Below are 11,999 nucleotides of genomic sequence, written 5' to 3'. Positions count from 1 at the left end.
CACTTTAAAAAAATTATACAATATAATTTATTATTTTTGTGTAAGTCTAGGAGGTTGTCAAACTGCGCCTTCAGACCAAATGACTATTGGCTAAATGAGCTGTCAGTCATCTCCTCGTCCCGTGGGTTTGATTGGCTCCCTCCACAGTGAGGTTCGGTTGACGCATCACCGCTCAGCCTGTGGTTTTACTGCCGAGCAGCGACGGTTATTTTTTATTTACATGAACAGAAAATCATAAACGTTGCTTCTTGCGAACGAGTTGACCGAAAAACGCACACAAGCGCAGGCTGAACATGGAGTCGTATGATATTATAGCCAACCAGCCGGTTGTGATTGATAATGTGAGTATGATGTCAGCAGCCCTCCACACCCAGTCTGTGCTAACAGGCTAAAGCTAATGCCATTGTGCCAAACCCTGCGCTATCCGCCCAATGCTACATTAGATTTGTTGGATTTTATTGATTGTGCACAGTCTGATGCACGTCTAAACACTTAATCGTGTAATGCATAACAGTGTATCTGCCTTAAATGCGTTATCCTGAGGCATTTGCTGCTCAGTATGATGTATCGGTATAAAGCTGATTTGGTACTCATTTCAGTGGTTCTTTGAAATAATCACTCAAATGTCAAATAAATGATTCCACATTGTTCATATTAATGAAATATCACAAGACGCATGGTTGTCAAAGAGAATCTATCAGATAAAAACCTATATTTTAGCTAGAGTTGTTATTGTTGCCAAGATGGCTGTCTGTGACCCCGCCTTGTATTTACAGCCACATTTCATAGTTTGAAATAATTTATATAAATGACAAAATTGATTTAAACACAAGCCAGAGGAGTGGAGCAATAGATGGAGAACTAATAAGCTTCAACCTTTAATCAGATTTAAGGTGTGAGCTCTGTAACCTCAAAGCCTGAATGAATGTCACATGTTGCTAAAATGATGAAAACTTAGTAAATGTCAGTGATATTTAAGGGAACATTGGGATGTTTCCTCACAGTGTCTGTCGCTGGTTGAGTTTTTTGTTGCTCCCTCCAGCTCTGTCTCATGACTCAAGATCAAACAAGGAGGGTTCAGAGCATGATATGAATCATTTTACAACACATTCACTGTTTTCGAGCTTTTATAGCTCATACAGTTCACAGTTACACTTTTTTTCTGTCCATGTTACAGTGTAATTATGCATTTAATAACTGTGTAATAAATCATAATTATCTACATGTACTTACTATAGGGTTAGGATTGGTGTTTGGTTTAGGGTTAGTTGCATGTAATTCTGCATAATGCATAGTTGTTATTACAGTAACATTTGTAACAAGGACACTGTAAAATAAAGTGTTACCCAGTTTACTTATAGTTATATAGTTTACTCCCTGCACAATTGTAGTTCATATTGGAGTTTCATTTTCTTTTTTCTCTCTCTCTTACTTCTCTTACAGGGTTCTGGAGTTATTAAGGCTGGCTTTGCTGGAGATCAGATCCCTAAATACTGTTTCCCAAATTAGTGAGTAACCATTTTATTGGTATTACTACATTGAAAAAAAAAAACTTCAAAGTTTTGTGCTCTATATTTTTTAAAGAAATCATGTTATTCAACAAGGTTGCGTTAAATTGATCAAAGGTGACAGTAAAGACATTTATAGTCTTACAAAAGATTTCTATTTTAAATAAATGGTGTTCTTTTGAACTTTCTAGCCATCAAAGAATCCTGGAAATAAATGTATCATGGTTACCACAAAAATATTAAGCAGCACACCTGGTTTTTAACATTGATAATAATATAAAGAAATGTTTCTTGAGCACCAAATCATCATCATATTAGAAGGATTTCTGAAGGATCATGTGACGCTTAAGACTAGAGTAATGATGCTTAACATTAAGCTAACAGTGATTGAATGGCAAACACTTATTTTAAATTGTAATATTATTTCACAGTATTACTGTTTTTACTGTATTTTTGATCAAATAAATGCAGCCTTGGTGAGCATAAGAGACTTCTTTTAAAAACATTAAAAAAATCATACCAACCCCAAACTTTTAACCTTTGGTTTGACACACACACACACACACACACACACACACACACACACACACACACACACACACACACACACACACACACACACACACACACATTGTGATGTTGTATTAACCAGAACGGTTTATCTCTAGTGTGGGGCGACCCAAGCATGTTCGGGTGATGGCCGGTGCCCTCGAGGGTGATCTGTTTATTGGACCTAAAGCTGAGGTAAAATTTTATTTGAAGTATATGTCTATTAAAAATGTGTTTTATCTTGACATTCACAATGCATTCAACTTCCGTAATGTGCAACAGTATTTAGTAAATATTATATGGGGTGGGTCTTGATTTAACCCGTGATGCTATTGGTTAATAATATCTTGTGCATGTCGTCAGAAGAGAAAAGTTAATATAACGTGCAAATTAAAGGGGCAGTTTTGATTTCATACTGTCTTTAAGTTGCATTGTAATTATGTTAAATCATAATGTGTTGTGGCATATGCAGGAGCACAGGGGGCTGCTGTCCGTGCGCTATCCCATGGAACACGGCATCGTGAAAGACTGGAATGACATGGAGCGCATCTGGCAGTACGTGTACTCAAAGGAACAGCTGCAGACCTTCTCTGAGGAGGTGTGGATTGAATTGATCTTCATTTTCATTGTATTAATCTTCACCAGAATTATTTTAGTATCATTTATAGTATTTATTTTTAGTATATTTTATTTATAGTATATATTTATGAAGTTTTTATTTTTATATTTGGGTTAGGGTTAGTTGTCCTTTTTTTAATTTTATGTTAATAATTTTTGCAATTAGTTTTTTCCCCCACATTTATTGTTTTTTGTCTATTTTAAATATTTCTATTTGGCATTCATTTATTTTTATTTCAGTTTTAATCATTTTAGTACTTCAACATAACTTATTTATTTCTGTTAGTTTCCAAGAAAACATTTTAAGTTAAACTTCTTGATCTAATTATTATGTTTGGATAATAAATAATTATTAATATATATATATATATGTTTTTAGCTTTTGTTCAAATTTTTAAGTTATACATATATTTTATTGGATCTCCATTTTTTTCAATTACTATCATTTTTTTAAATCGTTTTAGTTAACCGCACTGTCTTGGGTTATATTGTTCAGACATTTATATATTTATGTATCTTTTAGCATCCTGTACTGTTGACCGAAGCTCCACTGAACCCCAGTAAAAACCGTGAACGGGCGGCAGAGGTTTTCTTCGAGACCTTCAATGTGCCGGCGCTGTTCATCTCCATGCAGGCGGTGCTCAGTTTGTGAGTTCAGAGCTTTCAATGTCCTCCTTCCTGATATCACGCCTCATACTCCCTCTCTCATGCAAACTCGTTTCCTGCCTGACAGATACGCCACAGGCCGCACCACAGGTGTGGTCCTGGATGCTGGGGATGGTGTGACACACGCTGTCCCCATATACGAGGGATTCGCCATTCCACATTCCATCATGCGCGTGGACATCGCCGGACGTGACGTCTCCCGATACCTCCGCCTACTCCTGCGCAAGGAAGGCTACGATTTCCACACTTCTGCAGAGTTCGAGGTCGTTCGCACCATCAAGGAGGTACGAGACTCCACATCTGGATTTATATGACACTTTCTTTTGCGGTTCCTTTTTAAGGACAATTATAATCTAGATGTTAGATGTTTCACGTTGAAGAAAATATGAAAAAATGCTGTTTTATTTGTTTTCCAGAGAGCCTGCTACCTTTCCCTCAACCCCCAGAAGGATGAAACTCTAGAAACTGAAAAAGCACAATACACCCTACCTGACGGAAGCACTCTAGATGTAAGAATGTTTACCAGTAGATGTTAATGTATGCTAAGATGTTCATAAAATTATGTATCATATCCTAGTTTAATTGAAATTCAGAATCGGTTCAGTTCCGGTTCAAGTAAAAATTAAATGGCATTCATAACCTTCCATAATGTAGTGTATTTTTTCAACTTTGCAATAAAGTGCACTGATAACTTGTTCATGATGACACCAGATTTTTGTATTAAGAAAGTAAATAGTGTTTATATTTCATATTGACTTTGACTAGTACTCGTGTAAACCATTTGGTGTTACTCACAACTGTTTGTCTCTCACAGATCGGCCCGGCGCGGTTCAGGGCTCCAGAGCTTCTCTTCAGGCCTGATCTGATTGGAGATGAGAGCGAGGGTATTCATGAAGTGCTGGCCTTCGCCATTCAGAAGTCAGACATGGATCTGCGACGCACGCTCTTCTCAAACATAGTGCTGTCTGGCGGCTCAACGCTCCTCAAAGGTAAGGCAAACATATCAGTCAAGAACTTCTTTCAGTTCTCCATCCAGCGAGAAAACTGAATGTCTGTCTTGTTGTTCCTCGCAGGTTTTGGAGACCGGTTGTTAAGTGAAGTGAAGAAACTCGCACCCAAAGACGTTAAAATTAAGGTGACTGGCACATCTAAGGAATGTTAGCTTGGCTTGCAAACTGTGTGTTGCTGAATAATAATAATTTTGTTGCTTGTTTCAGATATCTGCACCACAGGAGAGACTTTATTCAACATGGATAGGGTAAGAACATGTATACATGTTATATATATATACAAGTTTATATGTTACCGTTCAAAAGTTTGAGTTCAGTTTTAAAAAAAAAGAAAGAAATGAATACTTCTAGTCAACATGGATGAATTAAATTGAGCAAAAGTGACAGTAAATAAATTTAGAATGTTACAAAAGATTTATATTTAAAATAAATGCGGTTCTTTTGAACTTTTGTTCATCATTGATAACAATCAGAAATGTTTCTTGAGCAGCAAATCAGAATAGAATGATTTCTGAAGGATCACGTACTGAAGACTGGAGTAATGATGCTGAAAATCTAACTTTGTTTTACTTGCATTACATTTTAAAATATATTCAAATAGAAAATTCCAATATTTCACTGTATTTTTGATCAAACAAATACAGCCTTGTTGAGTAGAAGAGATTTCTTACCTACCCTAAACTTTTGAAGAATAGTTTGTGTATTTTAAGTGAAGTTGTTTGGGTGTATTTTATGGTGTTCCTCCCTCATGCTTCGTATAGGGGATCTATCCTGGCTTCACTCGACACCTTTAAGAAGATGTGGGTCTCCAAGAAAGAATACGAGGAAGATCGCGCCCGTGCCATCCACCGGAAGACTTTTTAATGGGGTTTAGGCCACCAGCCTCCCTGATCTCTGCGGTTTCACATCCCTCTCCTCTCTCGCTTGGCCTCCCTCTGTTTCCCTCCCTACCCACCTTCCCGCCGAGCCTCCCATCCGCAGCTAAGGCATGCCTTCCGTGTCCTCTGCCCAGCTCTCGTTCGGGACACCCTGCGAGCGGGACTGGGGCAGGATGCGACCGGGCATCCCTTGCCCGTTCTGCACCCATCAAACACCGGCTTTTCAGGGCATCAGTCAATACTGTTAAATATTGTTTCATTTAAAGCCAATGCTTCAATCCTGCGCTTAGATATTTATTACACTATTTACCCTGCCCTCTATGATATTGTCATATCTATTCTAATGAAACATGAAGGTGAATGTTTTACTCTGTTGTAAGAATTTCATTCCAGAACCGAAGAGGTCGAAGTTGTCAGTCAACATAGTATTTTTATTCTTATTCATTTGACTGTTTTGCGGCGTTAATTGCGAACGTATACAATAGAAAAGGCATCGCTCACCACTACAACAATTCACTGTAATGGACACTACTGTGTTTCCTGTCTGTGTCCCTCCCTTTGACCGTCTCGAGGCTGAAACCACTCAAGGGAACTTAATAATGTATACTGAAATACCATGTACGCGGTAGGTAGCTAGGTTTATCGCTGCTTGAAATGTCGACAAGTGTTATTATTAGTATACAGCTCATTTTAATGTGGAATCATCGGTTTATGAAAAGGGGCGGCTGTAAAGAACCATTTTGAGCTGTTTACCGTCTAGAAATTTTGCTCTCAGAATGATGTTTTTCAGCTTTAAGTTGTAGATCATAATTGTTACCGCACAGAAATTGACTTGATGCGAGCATTAGCCCTTTTGAGGTTTTTTTTCTTCCACTGAACATTTTACATTTCCCATGATTCTCATATTGTTAACTCCAGAGCTGTGGACTGAAGCTTTAATGAAGTCGTCCAGTGAGTTTCATGTTGCCATAAGACGTCTCATTGTGGCACGATTTCGATGTAAATTCAGACTCTCCCCGAATTCCTGATTAGTGCATGAAAACAACAGGATGACCGAGATTGTGTGTTATTTCAATGTAAATCTGATTGACGTGGATATAGAAGGCAGAGGGTGGCCGAATGGATTTAGAAGCTCTTCTGGCACTAGTATTTCTGTAGTGTTTGTTGAAAGAGAGCTGCTCTCTATTGGGATGATGGGTAGCAGGGTTGCGTTTAAGTCCAGTTTGTCCAACCTAGGATTCGCCTTACTCCAGTGTCGTCATTGGAAAGTTAGAGCATCTTGGTTGTTTTTCTTTTTAAAGATCTAGAAATATCATCATAAGCCTTGTGTACAGTGGGTTGCTATTCAAAACTGTTAAAAACATAAAAAAACAAACAAAAAATAAATGACAAAAAGGACTAAAATGTACAAACCTGTTTCTTCAATTGTTGCTTTTTCTTTTAATTTTGTAAATTCAGTATGATAAATAAATTAATGATGTCTGGAATAAGCTTCTGTCCGTTCTGTAAATGAAAGATGCTTGTCTGCTTGTGTTTTTTTTGCTGATGTTGTTAACAGTGGTTTTCAAGACTGCTGAATTTTGTCACTTTTATGTGGTTTGACTTTGTGACATTTTTAATACACCCAAAACTCATCTTTCTTAGGGTTCCTAAATAAACTATTATATAACTTTTACTATAGCTATTAATATTATATAATGACGTTTTGGAGTTAGTTGCTGTCCTTGATAGTCAAATATTGTGAAATCCATTAAATTAGACTTTTATTTTTATAAAGGTGCAAGTACCATGTGATCAGGTCATCCACGTGTTGCTTCATCAGCGGTCTTGACTATTTTTCTTGAATAATCGCAGGAGAGAAAGGTAAGTAGTCACTGAAATGTACATTTACAAAGTTATTTAGACCCAGAGCCATATAGAGCATCACAGTCCCGCCCACAGCCGGTGCCGGAAGTAAAAATTCAATACAATTTCTCCATAGACATTTGGGGTATAAGCCATAAAAACGTAACAGAGAGAGCGTATCTCTCTATGGCTCTGTTTAGACCCATCGTACTTGACCAATCAGAGACGATGTTTGCTCCTAGCCCCGCCCACCGTTGGAACTGCCCTGCTGCGCTCCGTTTTCAGTCTCTGATTGGCTGCAGTCATTACGGAAGTAAACAGTCTTCTGCAATAGTCGGAAATGCTTTGATGTTTTACAGTAACGTGGAGTTTAAACAATATAAATAAACACATAAGAGTCACAATACAACCTCAGATATGAGAAGAGTCACGCTGTTTGTGAATGGAACCTCACACAATGGGAAGGTGTGTATGCTTTAGTTTGTTATCTATTGTCCTTTTAATATAGAATTAGACATTGTTGAAAAAATAGCATGTTGTTACTCCATTCGTGGCTGCTTTTATCAGGTGGTGGCTGTTTATGGAACTCTAGCTGATCTACTGTCAGTTGCAAGCACAAAATTTGGAATAAAAGCTGCCAACATATACAATGGGAAAGGAGGTCTTATCGATGATATAGCCCTCATCAGGTAAGTACAATAACTACTTCTCTTATGTATATTTATACGCACATATCATAAACATAAAACATTTGGTGTTACATCTGTTAACAGAGATGATGATGTCTTGTATATATCGGATGGAGACACTTTTGTCGGTGAGTTTTTGAAATTATAACATTGTTTTGGTCTTAGATCTGTTTTCGATTGTCTTAATCCGTCTTCATTGAATCATGTCCCACAGATCCACCAAATAACCCAGACAGTCCGCATGAGTTTCACTCCTGGGCTCACACAGATTGGATCACACTCAATGTGGGAGGCCGGCGGTTCACAACCACAAGGTGATGACACTGTACACAAAACACATCATCACACTAATAATCTCATTAACTGTAATCCATAATCTATTCTAAACCATCACAAGCAACCATCTCTTCTGCATTGTTTTCATGACAATTAACAAACATTTCATTCTTGTTACAATAATGTGAAATAAAATGTATTATTGAAATTAAATTATTGAAATAATATTGATATTGTTTTATTTTATTAGCTATGAATAATATATCAATTAATATAAAGTTATATAAGTTAATATGATTGAATATTTATATTTCATTGTTTTGTTGTCGTCTTTAACTATTCTGATTTAAATAAAAAATTATAATTATCCACTGAGCTCCATTGAAATCTCTCAAGTTTTATTATTGCAAATTACGTAATCCTACAATCCTACATCCTCCCTCAACCCATTTGATCTGCTCTACATCTGCTCTGTGTGATGAATTTAACACTTTACCACTTTCCTTCGGTTGTTAGGAGCACTTTGGTCAAAGAACCGGAGAGCATGTTGGCTCACATGTTCAGAGACAAAGGTAAGGACTGATCTAACCTTGTTTTTTGGCAAACGTTAAAAAATGTGTTCGTGCGTGTGCTGTCTTACTGCATTTATTCATACTAGATCGTTTTTCTATCGTTCCCTGGCAGATGTTTGGGGAAACAAGCAGGACGAGCAAGGAGCGTATCTCATTGACCGGAGTCCAGATTACTTTGAGCCCATATTAAATTACCTGAGACACGGACAGCTCATTATCAATGACGGGATCAATCTGCTGGGTAAGAGGCATGAAAATGAAAACGAAACAAATTCCAACCTTTTTATGGCGTTTTATTGGTTTTTCTGCTGTCCAAAGGTTTCTTGCACCAAACAACATCATTTAATTTTCTATGAGCAATTTTTTTTCATGACCTTTAGACTGCATCCGAAATCGAATACTTCCCTAATATATAGTAGTCGACAAATAGTAGGCGAAAAGAACCTGGGTGACCTACTACATCTGCCGAGATGTGCACATTCAATGGACACTTAACTATCACATGAGGCCATGGAAGATAATTTATGAATGGCGGTAGTACTAGGTCACATGACAGTAACAACATGGCAGATGTAGTTAATTTGAATTACATTCATACTACACACATTTATACTACATAGAACACACTTTTTTAACGGTCGTTAAATTCAAATGTAGTACCTACTCACACACTAAGCGATTTCGGACGCAGCATTATATTTAACCAGACTGTTTTTGCTAACTTTAAGATTTTATGTAAACATAATGTGATGTTCTAATATGTAAATGAGCTCTGTTATGATTGGCTAGCCTCTTTGCATGTTAATTGAGTACATATTGAACACTATTTTGTACAGGTGTGCTTGAAGAAGCTCGCTTCTTTGGAATCGAACGTCTTGCTGAGCAGCTTGAAGGAGTTATTAAGGTAAAAAAAGAAATGCACATAAAGTTAAGTTGACTTGGGCATAAATAACAACACTGGGTCTTTCCTCCTGCTTCAGAATTCCCAGCCTCCCGAAGACCACTCGCCCATCTCCCGCAAAGAGTTTGTGCGATTTCTGCTTGCCACTCCAACCAAATCAGAACTTCGATGTCAGGTAGCCACTGAATATTTGACCTGGTTTATATTTTTATTCTGTGCATTATTTCAATCTCTCAAATGCGTTTCTCCTAGGGCCTGAATTTCAGTGGGGCGGATCTCTCTCGTCTTGACCTACGTTATATCAACTTCAAGATGGCCAACCTTAGCCGCTGTAACCTCACACACGCCAACCTCTGCGGGACCAACCTGGAGAGGGCAGACCTCTCCAATGCCAATCTGGATGTAAGGATGCACCTGTCACTCACTGCAAAATCAAAAGGGAAAAAAAAGAAAATTAGGCCTGTATTTTGGACCATTTTTTTGCATTATTTCAATGAGATTTTGAAGAGAATTAAAAAAGTACGTGTTTTTACCAAATTTTTTTTGAAGACTTCTCTTTATCAAAAAGACATAAACATATTAATTATACTGTTTGCTATATATTCTATACAGTTTAATATATTTTAAAACGTAATTTATTCCTGTGATTTTCAGCATCATTACTCCAGTCTTCAGTGTCACATGATCCTTCAGAAATCATTCTAATATGCTGATTTGCTGCTCAAGAAACATTTCTGATTATTATCATGTTGAAGACAGTTGTGCTTCTTTTTTGTTTAAACCACAATAAAAAAAAAACTGGATTCTTTGATGAATAGAAAGAATCAAAAGTAACATTAAAAGTAAAGTTGTTGTAACAAAATGAATCCATTTACTGTCATGTTTGGTCAATTGAATGCGCCCTTGCTGAAAAGAAATATTAATTTCTTTAAAAATATATATACTGTCCTCAAACTTTTGAAAAGTAGTCTATCTATCATGCTATTTGTTATGCTTTTAATTATGCTTAACTTAAATCATAAATCTTATGCATAAATCTTTAATACATTACAGTGCTGAGAGTCAAATCAAATGTATAAACCAATGATAATCATCACAGAGAATAATGGGAACTAATAACAATAAGATAAATATTAAAAATGCATAACAGTAATAATAATTTTGGATGAAAATACACTGAATTTTTATGAAAACTATGTTTTCTTTTGTTCAAATTTTTTATTTTTATTAATGCAAAATATTATTATTTTAATTTATTTATGTATTTGCTATGTTTTTGTGACATTCACTCTCTGTGACACTGATTTGGTCTTTTTGCATTTGTTCTTCCAGGGTGCCAATTTACAGGGCGTGAAAATGCTTTGCACCAATGCAGAAGGGGCGTCTCTTAAAGGCTGTAATTTCGAAGATCCCGCAGGACTCAAAGCAAATCTAGAGGGTAAAATGAGCACACTTGACTTGAACTGAACTGCTTCTCTTGGATCTCATATTCCCAGTTTGTAATGTCTGTCATTTCCTCACAGGTGCCAATCTAAAGGGGGTGGAAATGGAGGGCAGTCAAATGACGGGTATAAACCTCCGCGTGGCCACGCTGAAGAACGCCAAACTCAAGAACTGTAACTTGCGGGGCGCCACTTTGGCAGGAACCGACCTGGAGGTGACAACCCGTTCCCTTTCAGAATCATCCAGCAGTTTGGCATGTCTTCTTGTGTTTTTTACTATGATGTTTTTGTGAAACAGAACTGTGACCTGTCCGGCTGTGACCTCCAGGAGGCGAACCTGCGGGGCTCTAATGTGAAGGGGGCCATTTTTGAGGAGATGCTGACACCACTGCACATGTCCCAGAGTGTCAGATAGCCGCTTACGTTCGCCTCTTCACAGAGCAGCTTTAATTGAAAACCTACCTGCAAACCTAATGACTGTCATGTGACCTTAAGCCTGTTGATATTATCTGTTCATCTGTTGCCTCAAGAACATTTATTTTGATGTATTGCTTTATTATGGATGGTGTTAGCTATATTTCTCAATGCACGTCATGTGACTTGCAATATTATGCATTACATTTGTGCGAAGCTTCTACATGTGTCACTGCTGGTCTGTGAACTGAACTTCTGAAATTTGTGTTATTGCATTTGATTCAGATTTAGGAATGTGGCTTTTCTGTGAATGTGCAATTTTATACCTTTTCATACGTGCCAGTTTTACACTGTTTTGCTCGTTTCACTGTTACATGGCTTTTTCTGGACTATGTCTGCATGCAAAAAGGAAAACATCAGCCAGAAACCTGCTAGTTTGATGTCACCAGCCCTGTCAAAGATCCAATAAAGTCGAACACTGGAGATTCAAAGAGGAGTTTGGCTTTTTGCATTATTTTCATGACAATTAAGCACAGAAATGGCTGTCTCACTGTAATGTGAAATATTATATTTATAGCTTATTTTTAAAATAATACATTCAGTAGTACAACAGAAATCATCATGATGCTTT

The 11,999-nt window shown here is 37.2% G+C and overlaps 2 protein-coding genes across 2 annotated transcripts; both read left to right on the top strand.

Annotated features, from left to right (window-relative positions):
• Nucleotides 1–72: 72 nt before the first annotated feature.
• On the top strand, nucleotides 73–6,999 carry actr1b (actin related protein 1B). Its single transcript, XM_079600124.1, has 11 exons — nucleotides 73–341; nucleotides 1,444–1,508; nucleotides 2,177–2,252; nucleotides 2,530–2,655; nucleotides 3,199–3,323; nucleotides 3,409–3,625; nucleotides 3,758–3,850; nucleotides 4,156–4,330; nucleotides 4,415–4,476; nucleotides 4,559–4,599; nucleotides 5,113–6,999. The coding sequence occupies exons 1-11, from the start codon at nucleotides 294–296 to the stop codon at nucleotides 5,213–5,215; spliced, it is 1,131 nt and encodes a 376-aa protein (XP_079456250.1). The 5' UTR covers nucleotides 73–293; the 3' UTR covers nucleotides 5,216–6,999.
• A 31-nt stretch (nucleotides 7,000–7,030) lies between these two features.
• On the top strand, nucleotides 7,031–11,927 carry kctd9b (potassium channel tetramerization domain containing 9b). The gene is made up of 13 exons (XM_079600121.1): nucleotides 7,031–7,092; nucleotides 7,317–7,539; nucleotides 7,642–7,763; nucleotides 7,848–7,891; nucleotides 7,978–8,077; nucleotides 8,556–8,611; nucleotides 8,724–8,852; nucleotides 9,448–9,515; nucleotides 9,592–9,687; nucleotides 9,765–9,914; nucleotides 10,845–10,950; nucleotides 11,036–11,169; nucleotides 11,253–11,927. The coding sequence occupies exons 2-13, from the start codon at nucleotides 7,492–7,494 to the stop codon at nucleotides 11,367–11,369; spliced, it is 1,170 nt and encodes a 389-aa protein (XP_079456247.1). The 5' UTR covers nucleotides 7,031–7,092; nucleotides 7,317–7,491; the 3' UTR covers nucleotides 11,370–11,927.
• Nucleotides 11,928–11,999: the final 72 nt, after the last annotated feature.

The sequence above is a fragment of the Phoxinus phoxinus genome (genome assembly GCF_949152265.1).
Source record: "Phoxinus phoxinus genome assembly, chromosome: 23".
NCBI classification, from domain to species: Eukaryota; Metazoa; Chordata; class Actinopteri; order Cypriniformes; family Leuciscidae; genus Phoxinus; species Phoxinus phoxinus.
The sequence above is the reverse complement of the archived record's forward strand: the minus strand, read 5'-3'. Positions and strand labels throughout refer to the sequence as shown.